Below are 17,564 nucleotides of genomic sequence, written 5' to 3'. Positions count from 1 at the left end.
TTTAGCTTGTAGCTACAGTTCCAATACATTAGCTTTTGCTGTTTTAGTTTTTAGCTGTTCATTTTTTTGCTCATTGTAGTTAGCACTTTGCTAGCTTTTATCATTTTTAGTTAATGTTCTGCAGCTTCCTCAGCAAATTTCAGCAGTCATTTGAAACTCGGCATTTCTCCAGTTAGTAAAATATTTACCGGTAATTGTTTTTTGCGCGTTAAAACTGGTCTGAACAGCAGCATGCATGCACACTTTTAACTACACACAGCCTTTAATTTATGTAAAGTAATTCTAAATCTTGTGAACCAGCTGTTAAGCTCATTAATCCAGTCACAATTAAATGTTGTTTCTCTAAGCAGGTTCAATCGTCCTACAACAGGTAAGATATTGTTTATAACCTTTCCACAGAACTGACTGACCACTTTAAGGGTCTGTAACCAGAGGTTATCTTATCAGGTTTTAGATGGTTTACTGGGAATCACGATGGATGTTCTTGCTGCTGAGTTGACTTCGACTTTTGAACAAATCCTCTGTTAAAATATTTCTAACCAAACAACACGAAACGACTGTTTTATCCCATAATGCACAAAAAAAAAAAACCTAAACTGTCATGGTTTCTGATCAGCAAACTTTAAACAGCTTCTGCTGAAACAGACTTCAGTGTAATGGCTGATTACATAACATCAAATCAAGAATTTTGCCTGAAGTGGCAGCTTGTCTCTTTTTCAACATCAGTCAAGGTTTTCTGATGCCTGCAGCCATATGGCTCTTTCCCATCACTTCTTGCCTCGTGAACTGTGAGAAGTATGACATGCAAACAGCAGGACGGGAGTTTAAAACGAGCTCCAGTGTGAGCCGAAGTCACATCCAGACGTCAACATGAAGGCCCTGGTGTTCCTGCTTTTTCTTAAAGCAGCATGTAAGAAACAGATTTTTTATTTGTATTTGTGTACTTACTCCCACTGAGATTGCTCATTGCTTGCTTTGTGCCTGTATGTTTTACTCTTTTTTTAATGTTATACACATTAAATCACTTGCTCTGCCAGTTGCTGCAGCTGAGGATGAGAAGGTTGTCGGGGGATACGAGTGTCCCAGAAACTCTGTTCCCTACCAGGTGTCTCTGAACGTTGGATACCACTTCTGTGGTGGATCTCTCATCTCCAGCCTGTGGGTGATCTCCGCTGCTCACTGCTACCAGTCGTAAGTGCAAGAAGACACATTTTGACCAATGTATTATTTGCAGTGAGAGATTATTACACACGAGCAAAGCCAGGATGAGCAACAGGGCTGGATACAAAAGTATAAATTAATTTCCAGCACTTAGTAATAAAAAAATGCATTATTTGAACAAATGCATCTTATCAAACCTTCTTATGCATAATCTCATGCACTATGATCTCACAAGATCTGCCAGAGCTCAGCATATGTGTTGAGGTTGACTCAACTACTACACCAAATACTAAATTTGGTGAATAAAATATTTTGCTAAAGTCTGTGTTTAAATATAACATTTAGTGTCAAAGTTTTCAGCAAAGACGTTGCACAATGTCTACTGCTCAGATCATGTTTTGAGGATGACTCTTAGCTACTACCACACCAAATCTGAGCTCATATCTGTAAAACTGACTGCGTTACCGCCATTTTTGTTTCGGCTAATGGCGATTAGCTGCGGAGGCCATCTTGTATTGCGTTGCCTCCAAATAAGTCCAGTCTAACTAAATTCAATCTAGTGGTTAATAAGATATTTTGCTAACAGACCATGTTGATGCCAGCAGTTAATGTTGTATGTTTTGGGGATGAGTCTCAGCTACTACCACACCAAACTTTAGCTCAACAGCTGTAAAATTTATTGAGTTATAGCCATTTTTATGTACGATAAGGTCACTTATATTAAATTATTACTTTCCGATGTTTCATAAAATCCATCCGGTGGATCAGATAATTTAAAATTGATACTTTTCAGGATGTTTTTCAAGCAGCAGGAGTATTGAAATAAGGGAGCATGGTGTTTAAGTTTTCTTTTCTTTTTTTTTTTTGTCTTTACCAGCTACCTCCAGGTGCGTCTTGGTGAGCACAACATCGCTGTGAACGAAGGCACCGAGCAGTGGATTGACGCCGCCAAGCTGATCAGGCATCCTCAGTACAACAGCTACAACCTGGACAACGACATCATGCTGATCAAGCTGAGCCGCCCTGCCACCCTCAACGGCTACGTCCAGACGGTGTCCCTGCCCTCCCGCTGCCCCGTGGCCGACGAGAACTGCCTGGTGTCCGGATGGGGCAACACGTCTGCCAGCGGAAGTGAGTGGAGTCAGAGAAGAGGTTAAAAGTCTCTGAGGTCACTGTTAACTGTACTGAAACATTAGAAGGCAACAGGAAGTTGTTTTAACCTTAGACGAGCCTTAATGTTCAGAGAGAGGCGTTCAGTTATAACCAGTAAAATTCAGCCAGTTTTTTCCAATGGTATCATGGCAAACTGTCCAAATTGTTGCAACTTTTTGATCGTCTGAGTGAAACAATATCAGTGAATCCCTATCATTAATTTTTAACTCGTAAAATTTGTCCAACACTTTCAAAACCTACCATGTGATACAGTTTTAACCTTAATCCTAAAACTGTTAATGTCCCATTCTCTAAATTACAAATTTCACTTTCTACTATTTATACTTTGAATTTAAATGAAACTGGACTGCGTTGGTGTTCCAATATACAAGTAAACCACGATGATTCTCACTTCCCAGGCAGCTACCCTGACAGACTCCAGTGTCTGAGGCAGCCAATCATTGACGACAGAATCTGCAGGAACGCCTACCCCCATCTCTTCACAGAGAACATGGTGTGCTCTGGATTCATGCAAGGAGGTGCCAGCAGCTGCCAGGTGAGCAAACACTGCAAGTGCTTCACCGCTTTCACGAGTGGCAAATAATTAAGTTTGCTGTAACACATCAGTTGTGTTTTTTAAATAAGTTTAATTTATAACTCATGCTATAAACTATTCAATAAGAATGTATTCCTAATTGGAAATTATCCTCTAACATGCATAACCTTATGACCACTGGCTGGTGGTAGTATCGATGTATGATGTTCTGCTAAGAAAGCTTCAAATGTAATGTTTATTGGTGACCAATATTTTGTGAGAAGCAAGTATGATTTGGCACAAGCAGAATAAATGAATGGACTCAAAGGACTATCCTCTTAAACAATTGGGTGGTCTGGTCAGCATTGTATGCAAACGGTCAAAGTTATGGCTGACTGGTGCATAATGAAAAGTACTCTTATCTGTCTGAACTGACAGCAAAGTGTGTGCAAATACTGTTCAAGTGCATTTGGTAGTAATTCAGTAAAAGAGAAGACTAGTGGACTTTCTGTGCAATAAAATAAAAGCAACAAATAAATTGTAAATCAGAAATAGAGAAATTGCATTTCTGGCGAAAATGCAGTGCAAATGCTTGTTACAGAAGAACTTGCTGAAAAATGGCTGAAAGTAGCTAAAAAAAACATGCTGAAATGTAGCTGAAATGAAAGAACAAGCCTAAATTAGCATAAGAAAGCAGAAAGAACACATATTTGCTGAATTAGATTCAAATAAGCAAAAATTAGCACAAAAATAAGGAAATCAGCTAAAAAAAAAGTTACAATTGTTATTTTCACTTGTTAAAAAAAAATGTACGCATCCTTTATGATTGTCTGTTGTTGTCGTTGTTGTCCACTGTTGTCATCATTCTTTGTTAAAATTCAGCTCTCTTGTAAATGAGTCCCCGAGGCTCAATGGGACTAACGTGTATAAAGGTTGAATTAATTAAATTAGCAGAAGAAAGCAGAAAGAACATGTTTGCCCAGTTAGGCTGAAAGAAGCAGAAATGAACACAAAAAAGTAGAGATTATCCAGAAAAAAAGCTGAAACTAGCAACAACAACAAAAAACAGCTGAAAAGTATTTAAAAAGGCAGAAAGAAGCTGAAATTACTATAAGGAAGTGGAGAGAGCACATTTTTGCTGAATTAGGCTGAAAAATGTTGAAATGAGTGCAAAAAATGTGGAATTAGCTGAAAAAGCTTAAATCTGCATGAAACAGCTATATAGTATCTGAAATAGTAGAAAAAGCTGAAACTTGCAGAAATAAGCTGAAAGGAGCAGAACAAGCTGAGATTAGCAGAAAAAATTTAGAAGAAGCACAAAAACGGTGTAATTAGCAGAAAGAATCTGAAAGGAGCACAAAGCAGCTGAAATTAGCTGAAAACAGATTTTTTTAAAAATTGCACAAGGAAGATGAAAGAAGCTGAACCAGAACAAAATGTGAAAGGAGCAATAAAAGGTTGTAAACAGATCTAAAGATCTGAAGGATGTAAAATGCGCTCAATTCATTTTCCATGAGAAAAAACATGGCAGAAAAGGCTAAATATTTAAAAAAAAAAAGCTAAAGTTGCATCAATACCAAGAGTCATAGCAGGATTGTCCTGAAAGAGCTGAATGTTTTGATATTTGATTTGTTGAAGTAGCTTGAAAACTGCAGGAGGAGAAACGCACTGAAAAGCGTACAGAAGAAAAATGGATCACAATAGTGTGAATGCTTCATAAACTTTCACACAATTATTTCTTTGTCTGCATCTGCAGGGTGACTCTGGTGGTCCTCTGGTGTGTGGCGGTCAGCTGCAGGGAGTCGTGTCCTGGGGTTATGACTGTGCCATGCAGGGACACCCCAGCGTCTACGCCCGTGTGTGTCGCTACAACAGCTGGATAAAGTCCATAATGTCCAGCAACTAAACACCTGCAGCCATTTCTACATCCCCGAATAAACCAACATTTTAACCCCAAAGTTTAGCTGGAACATGTGACGTGTTACTGTTTAATTCTTACACAATTAATTAACAAAATTGAAAATATTCTGCTAACACAACAGTGGAAATAAATAAAAACACCTGCTTGGACATGTTGGCTTTGTTTAGTATTTTCTGCAGTTTTCCCAGTTTTACATTAACATGCTCATTTTTGCTTGTTATGAAATCTCAGCTTTAAGGCAGAAACTGGCACACATTTCATTTGCATTGCACTGCAACACAAATTCATGCATCTGCATGAAGTGAAGATGGAGCTCAAGTGTGGGAGGCAAGCAAACTCGAGTAAATAAGCTGTAAAAGTAAATATATTTCCTTGTCTGTGCTCTCTGCATGCTTTCCTCAGACAGTGCTTTGTAAACTTCACTGTTTCTTGTTTGCTGAGGCAACCTGAACATATGAGAGAAAAGAGGAGAGGGAACACTGCTGCAGCCATAACATAACAGAAACTAAATACACAAAATCACTTCGTAAACACAGTTATTTACCACACAATATTTACAGGCAAAACAGAAAAGAGGAGGAACATGTGATGTCTCTGAAGGGACTGCTCTTTTGAAAAAAAAATAAAAATTAGAGGTAAATGTTTTGTATGAACACAAAGAGGGTTTTATTGACAAAAAAATTATACCTTTAAGGGTTTCAGTGTTGATTATTTTAAGGGCAAACACATCAAAATTTCTCAAAGGTAATTGCGTGAATAAAGCATAACACGATTGTTTTCTGTTTATGGTTTATAAGTATTTTCATAAACTACTTCCATATTTTATATTTTGTGGTATTTTAATAATTCATACATCAAAACATTTAGGTGTATCTGGAATACTGTGTGCTGTGATTATTAATATATGTAACTTTTACTTTTTAGAATTGTGTAATTATAAAAATTGTTTCCCTTTGATATAAATTACGGTTACTTCAGTTCTTAAATAAAAATAAAAATAAAAACTCTGAAATCTATTTCAGAAAACTTGATATATTTTTGTCCACTTAAATTGCCTTTAAACTTTTAGCTATTTTCTTGCTTATTTTTGCCTTTTAGCTACAGTCTTGATAATTTAACATTTTACCAATGGCTTAGATAATTTTAGCTTTCAAGTAGGATTTTGTATATTTAGCTTTAAGCTACTGCTTTGCTAAGTTTAGCTTTTAGCTACAACTTTGCTAATGTTAGTTTTGAGGCATGACTTAGCTAATTTTATTTTTTAGCTGTAGTTTTTTTCTCATTTTAGCTACTGTTTTGCTGATTTGAGCTTTTGTTTAGCATGTTTTAACTTTAACTTTTAGTTAACAGTTCATTTTTGCAGAATTTAGCTAATGCTAAGCTAGCTTAGCTTTAGTTCAATAGCAATTTATTTATTATATTAAACTATACTCTGCTCTATTAGATTATATTACATCATATTATATAATAAATCCTTATAAACAATAATAGATGTTTAAAAACAATACCCACCTGACCAGCAATCCTGTCCAGGTCTCTGTGGCCCTGAGCAGTCAGTCGACGGCCGCTGCGATCACAAATCCAATCGCTTCAGTGAATCGTGGAAATCAGCACACACATTATCCTCTGAATTCACTTTTCTTACCCATCTGGATCCTTCTCCACCATCTTGAGGCCCTTGAGAGCCTGAAGGACTTTACGTGCCACTTCCTGGAGCCCATGATGAAGTGGGCGGGGCATACACGTTCCGCTGACGCCCTCCGTAAATCTTGATCATGGAGCCAACGTCCACACCTCCTCGCAGATAGAAGTGACGAGCTGTTGATGCTGGTGACGTGGGAAATAGCTTTATTCAAGGATTCAAGGATCTTTATTTCTCGTATACACCACATGTGGTACATGTGGTGGAACGAAATTGCGTACACAGGGTCCCAGTTACATCCAACAAAAGTATTAAAATTAAGCCTGTCACGATAACAAATTTTGCTAGGTGATTGTCTCAGAAATTATTGTGATAAACAATAATATTGTTTGAAATTTGACAATAATTAGTAATTATTGTCAAATTTAAGAAAAAAATGTTGGTTAATTTGTTTTGAGTGTAGTACCTGGCAATATAAGACAGTTTGAACTGAAGGATGGATAGTGAGGGAGCGAGCAGCGCTTCTCTGTAAGAAAAATGGGAGGGCGGACCCTTGATGTGACATGGGCTGTCTCTCCTTCTTGTTTTTTTGGTTCTCAAAATGGCGGATGCTCGGTGTGGTTTGAGATATTTAGCATAGCATTTTTCACACAAAGCTTTTAATAAAAAAAATCAGTAAACCAATTTTCAGCTTCTTTTTGCAGAGAAAAACAACTTTTTACACGAAGGCACAGGTTTCAACTGTGAATTTTGGAGCTTCGACAAGACGGAAGTCTTTTCTCAAGGTCGGCATGTTACCTTAGCTCGTAGCTTAGCTTCTGAGCATAGCTGCTTTTAATGATCCAAAAACAGTATTTTGGACGGTTAAAACTGATTTTAAAGAGAAAGGGAGGGGTCAATGAAGACAGTGGAGTTGAGCCTCGTCATCCAGTGTCTTCAGTAGAAAGAGAGAGACATGAAGTAACGATAAAGTCAATAAATGAAAATGAGGTCAATCATTTTTAGTGATCATGAGATTAATTGATTTCTTGTTTATTGTGACAGGCCTAATTAAAATGTAAAAGAAAAACAGTAATAGGATCTAAGATATGAACTAAGAAAAGCGTTAAACTAAGCACTAAAAACAATATGCCGAACAGCAGCACAAACACGAGTCTGTGTGAGCAGATGAGAACAAATGAACAACAGCATGAAATAAATCAGCAACATGATGTGATTGATCACAGTGATTATCCTGGTTAGATATTCATGAGTCTAACAGCCTCAGGGTAGAAGCTGTTCCTCTGTCTAGTGGTTCTACACTTAATGCTCCTTAACCTCCTTCCTGAGAGGAGCGGGGCAAAAAGTGTGTGTGCTGGGTGAGTGGGGTCCTTCATGATGCAGGTGGCCCTCTTCCTGCATCTGGAGATGTAGATGTCTGTGATGGTGGGGAGACTGACTTTATGCTGTATGTTGCAATAAATATGTGACTTTTTCACCTGAAAGATACTGTATGAACGCTCACATTCCAGCTTATCTCACGTCTGACATTTTTTCCTCTTATAAGTCCTAGTAGATAACGTTCACATCAGCACAAGGCCATGTGTGTTTCTACTGTACATGTTGTGTAAGTCAACAGTTTAACATTACAACTATTTCTGCAGGATTATGAAACCTAAAGATTCACGAAAAAGCTCAAAAATTCGTAGAGAAACTGAGTCAAACAAGGTAATTTAAAATTATAGTCAAGATCTTGGAACAAAAGGAATCCATATGGGCTCTAGCAAGTATTTTAGCTTCTGTTTTAATTGTGTGGATGAACTGATGCATTATGGAACTGTAATGTAACCATCCTGCTCTGATGTAAAACCAGTTGTCATCACATGGAGCCGGCTCCTTGTGCCTGGTGAGCTTCACAGTATCAACCCACTCTGGGACCTTTAGTTTGCCAGACCTAAAAATGTTAATTCATGCTGAATGGACTGTAATAATGGAAAAAAAATATAGTAAAAATATCTGCACATATATGTATCCTCTTACACTCTTCAGGCACACCAGTTTAAATAAAGGTAAGATTGATAAGCTCAATGATAAAATAAGGCTTTATTGTGATTTAGCCGAGATGATTTTTAACGTGAGCTTATGTAGAATCTGAGAACATAAATCTGTTCACAAAAGCTTAATTTTTATTTCACGCGCATATAACAGTTTTACAAGACGCATGTTTTCTCATGTCACAATAACGAGGCTACAGAAAAGGATGGAAAAGAACAAATTATAGATACAAAACTGCCACATTGTACCCAAGCTTTGTAAAGCATTCATAATATTAAATATATAAAAAATGCAAATAATAGCTTCTTTTTAACATCAAATGGTGAAAACAAAATCCTAGAATCATTCTGTCATGAGTAAAATTATGAAATCATCTTGTAATTTTCATTTCAGAACATAGTACAAATATAAACACACAAATATATTTACATATATTTGTGTTATTGTGCACAAATATTATATATCACACCATTTGTATAGCTTCAGTTTTTAAAGAAGTCTTAATATTCTGTATTGATGTTATTATCATTGTTTGCCGAAAGGAGAAGGTGGCTACAACTCCATAATGTCTCAACATAAAGATGATCTTAGTCTGAAATCCTAGCATGAAAGGTATGAATATTAAATATAATTAAAAATGTAAATATTGTTGCATTTACTGTTGCCATTTTCATTATTATCAATGTTATTGGCGCTGGTATTATTAGTAACATACGATAGTAATGGTACCTTTTGGATCTTATTTTTTACACTCATATTCCTGCTTCTGTTTTTGTATTTTATTATCATGGTGGAATTTTTATGGCTGCTGCTATGACACCAAATTTTCCCTCTGTGTATAAATAAAATATACGTTTGACAATTTTTTTTAAAAATCTTTCTTTAAATTCAATCATACTGTTCCAGTGGAGCCAAAACGCACAACATTTTATATTTTTATCAATATAGCAACCAAAATGTAGCTATTTCTCTGGATTAATATTTAAAGTAAAAAAAAAAAACAACTATAAACAATGATGATCATATCTCATTATAAAACCTCAGCTAATCTGTAGCTAGCCTTTAGCTTCCGGTCATTAGCATCATGTTAGCATGAGACTGGCGGGTGAATTTCAACCTGCGCAGTCATGTCTCACTTACTTTTTAAGAAAAGCTGACAAAGCCTTGACTAATTCCTGCTGGTTATCTTTTACTGTAACACTGGGCATCTAAAGGGTAAATAGTAAATTAAGGTGAGCTTATTATTATTTATTTATCTGACATAATTGAAAGTTTTAATGATTAAACCAAAGCTCGCGCCACAAGAAACGTTGGAGCTTTTTTTTTTTTTTTTTGCTAGCATTAGCTGGAAGGTTAGCTAATCTGGCTACAGAAAATTCAGCTAATATTAGGAAAAAGCGTTGCGCCTCAGATCGTTTTTTTTATACACGTATAGTTTAAATTGGACACTAATATTAAGTGTCCTATTTTTTTTTATCATTCAGGCTCGCAGGTGTGGAAGTGTTGACCCGAGGCAGCCGAAGCTAACACGGAGGAGCATCTGGAGGAAGGATGCTGAGGAGACTGTCCTCATTTTAAAAAAAGGCGGACACCACAGTGCGATTTAACTCTGCCTTCAGCGTCAAATGATTTTTAACAATTCTAATGTGATTCTTCTTTAAGTACACGGTAATTATTTGGTCGAATTTATAGTAAATGTATTGAAAAAGCCTTTTTATAGGAGACAAAGGTGTATGCGCTTGTTGTCACCCAGCAGAGGGTAGTGTTGTGACGCTTGAACATCTTGGCCTATTTTCCTTTCTACAAACAGATTTGAACATTTCGGTGAAAAAGGCAGCAGAGAAGAAGCCGTCTGCATTAGTTAGAAAGACACTTTCACAAGGTCAGTAACTCTGATATTTTACCAAAAAGTTACAAATGAGGTCCAGAAATACGCTTCGTGTTGTATTTGAATGCTGAAAAGCTTCACCCTCTTCCAAAGGTGTTTAGGTGAAAAAGATATGTACTTGAGTCTGGAAAAATGAAGATGACTTAACATTATTTTTAATAAATGATGCTATTTTCCTTTCTGGTTGTTGTTTGACTTTAACAGTTACCATTTCATCTGATTTGAACTATAAAGCACAAAGCCTTGGTTGCCAGAAAGAATGCGCACTTTGAAAAAAAAGAATACACACGACTTATTTCAGTGTTTTCCTCATTACAGCTCTCAAACCTTATTACATTGATATCCAAGGACAGCTGAAAATGCTGTCTAACTAAGGTGACCAGTTTTATTTATTTATTTATTTATTTATTTTTGGCAATTTCTGTTTGTGGAATTCCCTATTCTTTACATTTACAAAGAATAGTTACAAAATTAAATTGTTACATTTACTGCAACCATCATCTGTCATGATAACCACATCCACAATAACTTTCAGGAACACAACAACATGTATTTTATGTACATTTTATCATATTTATAAGCATTTTCAGCAACATTGAAGAGTGTCTAAATGAGTGAATTTATACTGTAGTTTGTTCCTAAAGTTGATTATTGTGGGTGTTACTATTTGTTTCTGGTGATTTAAAATATAAAATGAAAAGATGATTGAAAAGAAATGCCAGTTACAAGGAGCAATGATTTTTAAATTTGTCAGACTCATACAGGTGAAAAGCCAACAGAATATACTGGTAGTTAATTTATTGGATCTGAGTCACAGAAAATAATATTGATCAATAACAGTATTTGTCAGAATTACAAAGCTTTACTGTCAGTGATAAAATCTGTAATGTACCTTTTTAGCATAAAAAATGTCTAGTTAAGGTGAGTCTGAAACAACAAAAGGCATGCTTTACTTTAAGTATTCAGTCAGATGTTCTGCCGTTTGAAAAGAAAAAATATTAAAAATTTGAGCAGATTTTTCCAAATATTTGCTTTGGTTCTTTTTGTCTATTAAACCTATTTTTGAGATTTTATTGTAACTTAAAATCATACAAAAAAGGTTCAGTGTGTCACTCTTTAGCGCCACTAACTTGTAATAATGGATGTCTTGATATTGCAGATGAATATAAAATATATTTTTTGATAATATGTTTACAGAACACATTTGTAACACAGCTGGTTTTCTGCTCCGTTTGCTGCAACCTGTTGTTCAGCTTAAAATACCCTTTAATTATGTGCCAAACAACATAATAGTCACACTTTCACACGCTAAATTAAAATTTAACACTGTGATAATCACAAGACAACATAAAGCTTACAATTTGTTTCACCATTTTTTTTTTTTTTTTTTTTTGTAAATTCATCAATACAGCATAAGAACAGCAGAGCAGTCCTTCTCCAGCTGTTTCACAGACTGAAAACTTTTTGGAGCAATAACTCAAACACAAACATGGTTCAAATCCAAATGGAGCCTCTTTCCAAACATGGTCGTATAAGAAGAGCCATGGCTTCATTTTTTATCAAAATGTGCCATCCTCCAAGCTGAATAAACAAGTCTCTGAGTGCAACCTATAGCAGAGTAAGTGTGTACAGAGCTTATCGTGTAACACAGAAAATGATATGTGCATGCAATTATTTCAATAAGGGTTGCTTATGTAAAAAGCAGTCCATTGACATTTTATTTTTAGAATAATTTGAGTGTTAGTGCAGATCCTGCAACTTCCTGCAGCTTTGAAAAAAATGCTTAGTTGTTCGTGTTTGTGTTATTAGTATACAGTGTAGTATACATGAAAGAGAAGCAATAAAAATATGTTTGTAATTTATAATTCCCAGAAAGAAAAACAAAATATCTCGTCACATTATTATTTTTTTCTTCTTGAGTTTATAACAGCTCTCTGGGTTATTTTGAGCAATTGAAGATAGCTAAATCTGCAGTCTAAAAACAGGCTAACTACTCCTTTGTATTGTGTGTGCATTCTACATTTATTCACTCTGCACTAACATCTGTAGAGTGAATAAATGCTTATTTTAGCCAATACTTTGTTTTTACTTTGAAAACATTTGTGCTTCAAGACTTTAGCACCAACTTTGAGCTGCATTGTTCTGCTTTTATTTGTAGTCGCACTTCTTTCAAACATGAGGAAAAAACATTTTTGTCTTTCTGTTTTGTGAATGTATAGCTGACTGACAACAAGGCTAACTTGAATTTTTAATTTGAAAACATTTTAAATGTGGCTCTAATTACTCGTTTTTGCCTCTGCTGCTACTTTCTTGTCTTTATGTTATAAATTTATATTTAAATGTTTTGTTTAAACTTAATTAATTTACATTATGTTATTTCCTTTTGTGATTTTTTTTTTAAATTTAAGATTCCCACATTGCTGTGTTTGGGTGTTTTTTTAGTCTTTCGTTTTGTACCATTTTATTGTTTATATGTTGTAAAAATCATCATAAGAATCTGGCAGGTCATGTTATACTAAATAATTGTACACTGGATATGAAAACTACAATAATTGCACATTTGAAGAAGTTCATAGCAGTAATTTTTATTTAGTTGACATCTTATTGATTGGTAGACATTTACTCAGAAGTTGGTCTACTCGTTTTAAGTCATTTTATTGGATTTTTTTTTAACTCAGGGATAATGATAATGAAGTGAACAGGTTTTTAAATATTGAGAAAAACTAATATCAGTGTGTATTTTTTCTCTTAATGTTTTGCCTGTCCTTTAGTTTGTTTTAAGTTTAAATCAACATTACCCATTGCTGAAAATATAGAAAGTCTTGTTTGAAACCTTTTTTTGTCTGGAAAAAGTAACACATTTTCTTTCTGCTGTCTAGGCTAACGTCGTGATCACTGGTACGAGAAGGACTGCATATCCAAATTCAAGGTAGGTGAGTGTGTGTTTACAAATGTGCAGAAATGCAGGATACGCACAGACACACACACACACACCGTGGCTCTGTGCTCTCCGTGTCAGCTCCTCTAAGCTTGTTCCCCTCCCCCCTTCTCAACATCTCTCTCCCCTTTTTGTCCCCCTCACCCTCCCCCCCCCCTCCCATTCTCCTGCTTGCTAGCACTATTTCAAGCCTCTGCTGAGGAGAGACGAAGGGAGAGCGAGGAAGAGACGCACAGATGCGCAGTTCAAGAGAGAGAGGAGAGGAGAGGGGAGGGGAAAGCAGACAGGATTTAGAGTTCAAGTGCACGTGCAGAAAATAGGTTGAATAGAGGAGAGCCAGAGCAGAAAGGAAGCCAGGAAAAGGAACGACTGGGGTGGGACAGATGAAGCACACGCAGTTTCTTTATTCTTGTCTTTCTTCCTCTCTTATTTTATTTAAAGGGAAGAAGAAGAAGCTTTGAGACATAAGGGGTAAAACGAAAAAGCACCGAGTTCGAATTACTTGAGTGTAATACAAAATGTTCCTTTTCCTGCCCCCCCCCCCCCCCCCCCATCTCTCTCTCTTTCCTCTCCATACTGACACACTCCTCCTCTATCCCTCCCTCTTGGATATTTCTCTCTCTTCCTCTCCAGCGCTGCTTTTTCTCCCCTCCCACCCCTTCACACACACATGCACACGCCCCGGACTCCTCACTTATTTCCTCACGCGCCCTCACTTTCACTGGAGGCCAGCTGCAATGAGCCCTTTTTTCCCCCCCTTTTACTTTTCATTCGCTTCTTTGCTTTCGGTTATGCCTTCCTGCACGGAGAAGCACTAGCGCTCAGACGCTTCACCCTCAATATTTGTGGCGCCCCTGAAAAACAGAGGCCGTGGATTGTCCGTGCATTCGACTGCATGCCACAAACCGCTTGTCCTTTCCTGTCAACAGTTTTTTTTTTTTTACCTCCTTCTGCAGTAATTTTTTTCCCACCATGATTTTTCTCTCCGGGGAACTCGTCTTGTGCTCAGAACCCTTTTTTTTAAAGTCCTGTATGCATTTGAGAGTCAGAGCTGAGAGTTAAAGAAAGGAAAATTGTGTCCGATGTACGGCGAGAGCCACGAACAAAAAAAAAAACGAGGGGGAAACGAAGAGCGTGGTCTGCGGCATGAAAGACAAGAAAAAAAAAAGGAGTCGTAGGAGAAGAGCATTGGCAAGAAAAACAGGAAAAAGGGAAGAGAAGAAGGACCAGCTGGGGATAGACTCAAAAAGGAGAGGCAGCTGGATAAGAACTTGCAAAAAATTATACAAAAACAGCAAAAACCCTCCTAAAATAGAAGAACGTAGACTTCTTCTCAAACTCAGACTTGCACTTTTTGGCCACCTTTGATTTTTGCTTCCCAACATGATTTTTAATAACTTCTGCAGTCTGTCCTCTCATTCATTTGTGAGTATACACCATGTACCTTTTCTGTTGCCTTTGCCGTTCCCTCTTTCCTGAAGAAATCCCCCCCACCCCCACCCCCCACCCCACTACCTTCACTTTATTTTCAACTCTTCCAGTTTGTTCTCGTGTTTAAAATATGTGTTCCCTATAGGTTGTTAATCCCCCCATCCTGTTTGTCTGTCCCATCTCACGCTCCAGTTCTCACCCTCTTTCACTGTCTCCCTCTAATTCCTTCATCTTTTTTGTATCTCGAGTTATCGCTGTTCTCTCTTTCCTTCAAGGATTACCTCCGCTCACGTTTTGATGATGTCTCTGGAAAAGAATCACTGAATACACCCAGTTCTAGAGGGGCCCATGAATAGGAGGCTAGACTACGGAGGAGGCAGGCAGGGTATGTGCATATCAATCAGTCATGTGTATTTTTGTGTCTCTGCATGTGTGTGTTAATATGCTGGGGTGTGATTTAGAGTTAATGGAGCCGGCAGTGGTGGACAGTCCCTCCCTCTTACGCATGCGTGGATTTGCAGAATCATGTCTCATATTTTTGAATTTATTGTGCCATGTAGTTGATTTTGAGCTGTACTAAGAATAACAGTAAGGTGGAAAAACTATGGCATAAAATAGAGACGAATGTACTGAAAATATTGCCACAGAATTGCATCATTCCTCGTGCACCTTTTTTTTCTCCACCCTCTTTCATTTGTTCATCCGGGTATTCCCAATCCGTCTGCCGTTAGTTTGAACCTACACGTGCGATTCGCCATGTTTAACAGTTAAAGATGAATTTATTCCAGATTGTCAACCAAATAACAACCTGAAAACATATTCTGTTCGTTTTGTAATGTTGTCAGAATTTCCGGTCTTTAAAGTGGTTAGTTTCAAACTAAAGATTAATCTGAGTACACTTCAGCGAATCAGACGTGTCGACAGTAATGAACTGTATTATTTCATTATTACCAAACAAACTGGATATTGCAAGGCAGTATACAGAGACATTTGATATTTAACACAAGTCTGCAGTCTGTTTGCAGCTCTTTCAGTATAATTAACATCAGAAATACTCATTTTACTCACACGGCACACAGCCTCAGAAACCTCATGGCATCTTTTTCCCTAGTGTATTTTTATCTCCTCTGTTAAAGATCTCAGCGATCTTCCTCTCATCCTCTGCTTTTTATTTACATAGTTGTCTGTTATCTCTGCACACATTTTCCAAATCACTTGTCACAGTCATTACCTACAGGATCGTTATCTATTACTGTTCTGAGGGGAGTACGTACAACTGTGTTCTTCTGTGAAGAGGTTATTAATATCTCAAAAACACGTTCAGACAGTTGTCATCTTTGTTCAATCAAATCTAGTTTTAAAAGTAACTTAAAGACAAATTTGTCAAAGTAGTTTTGATTAGAAACTATTAAGTCGTTTTTGACAATAAATTAAAGTAAAAACTATGCTAATTGTGTGTAAGAGTCTATTAGATAGTAGTTAATGGCCTACTTAATTAGTTAATTAATTGTTAGTATCTAAATGTGAGCTGATTCAATTCAAATGCAATGATTTAATTAATAGACAATGATATGACCTTTATGGACAGACTGCACTGTAATCTGTTACTAAACCACGAGGAGAGAGAGCTTTTGTTTGGTTGCATTCCTGGGTCAAACTTTAAATGATCTCCACAAATGATCTTGATAAAACCGAGCGGGAAGTTTTCTTTTAATCCAAAATCTTTTTGAAATGAAACATCTGCTCGTGTCAGCAAAACTTAAAAGAGGGTCAGAGAGATACTCTCCCACAATTTCATAACCTGCTTTTATGCAGTTTTTTATTAGACGTTCCGTTCTATTTCCTAACTTCTCTAGCACTTTTGATTCAGCTCTTGAGAGAATTTGATAATTATACTAGTGTGGTGGGACCCCCAGGTTATGAAATGTTGTTCAGACCGGCCTGGTGTTATGTAATCTTACATAACCGAGGCAGCAGCTCAGCAGGCTCGTGATCAGAGGCTCTGGAGGAGAAGCTATATGGGTCTGCTTATGGTATGAACTCACTGGTAGGGTCAACACACTCATGAATACGTGGTACTTAAAGGGGAAGAGACTTCAGATGCAAAAAAGATATTGAAGCATCTGCTTAAGAAATGTAAAGACTCATCTGCTCATATTTAAGTTGAAGACTGACTAGTTTAGAAAGTTGTCCACTCACATCTGATTAAAAGCACATAATAGATTTTATATGAGTTTTTACTTAAAGATTAATTGTGTTTTGCACATGACTGTAAAGATATCAAGATACTAGAGCTCCGTGCCATTCCTACATTTCTATGCCAGCGCTCTATGAGTCTTGCATGTTTCTCATTTATAATTGATGACATTCAACCACAGCACACATTAATGGATTGAACAGACCTCAGGAATTCCCGTGCAATCTGCCGTCGTGCATAGCAGGTTTGAATTTATGCTGATAAATTTATCTTTATAGCCTAGTGGGATAAATTCACGAGTGCAACAGTAAATAAAAACAAGGCAGTAAAATGCCTATAGGAAAAAGAAAATACTGTTTTAGTGAAGAATTACAATTTTTTTTAACGATAACAGTTGTAGGGTAAAAAAACCCATAAATGTCTATTATGATTTAATAGGCATCATATTTTGTATTATATTACAAGTATTATTAAAGTAAATGAAAGTTATTAATCATAATATCCTTATTCCATTTTAAATGTTATGAATGCATTTCACCAATACTCATTCTGTATTTGCTTTTAGACCGAACCCAAAACAGCCAGGATTTCAAGACACAATTTACCCTCTGCAAGGTAAGGATACGTTACTTGCTCTTCTTGATAAGTGGTAAAAAATTTAGAAA

The 17,564-nt window shown here is 36.6% G+C and overlaps 1 protein-coding gene and 1 pseudogene across 1 annotated transcript; one reads left to right on the top strand and one right to left on the bottom strand.

The window, feature by feature from the left end:
- Positions 1-870: 870 nt before the first annotated feature.
- Positions 871-4,829, top strand: LOC119425581 (trypsin-3). Its single transcript, XM_037693111.1, has 5 exons — positions 871-910; positions 1,038-1,191; positions 2,039-2,292; positions 2,733-2,869; positions 4,605-4,829. Exons 1-5 carry the CDS (start codon positions 871-873, stop codon positions 4,752-4,754), a joined length of 735 nt encoding a protein of 244 aa, XP_037549039.1. The 3' UTR covers positions 4,755-4,829.
- A 338-nt stretch (positions 4,830-5,167) lies between these two features.
- On the bottom strand, positions 5,168-9,653 carry LOC119425293 (annotated as a pseudogene).
- Positions 9,654-17,564: the final 7,911 nt, after the last annotated feature.

This window comes from Nematolebias whitei, chromosome 19 (assembly GCF_014905685.2).
Source record: "Nematolebias whitei isolate Nwh7 chromosome 19, NemWhi1, whole genome shotgun sequence".
Lineage (NCBI taxonomy): Eukaryota > Metazoa > Chordata > Actinopteri > Cyprinodontiformes > Rivulidae > Nematolebias > Nematolebias whitei.
This window is presented reverse-complemented; position numbering and strand designations above follow the sequence as displayed.

Excerpts from the sequence above, each read along its gene's own strand:
- LOC119425581 (XM_037693111.1), top strand. The coding sequence starts at position 871 with ATGAAGGCCCTGGTGTTCCTGCTTTTTCTTAAAGCAGCAT. Across the intron at positions 911-1,037 it reads GCTTTTTCTTAAAGCAGCAT|TTGCTGCAGCTGAGGATGAG; the intron begins GTAAGAAACAGA and ends TTGCTCTGCCAG. Across the intron at positions 2,293-2,732 it reads CAACACGTCTGCCAGCGGAA|GCAGCTACCCTGACAGACTC; the intron begins GTGAGTGGAGTC and ends CTCACTTCCCAG.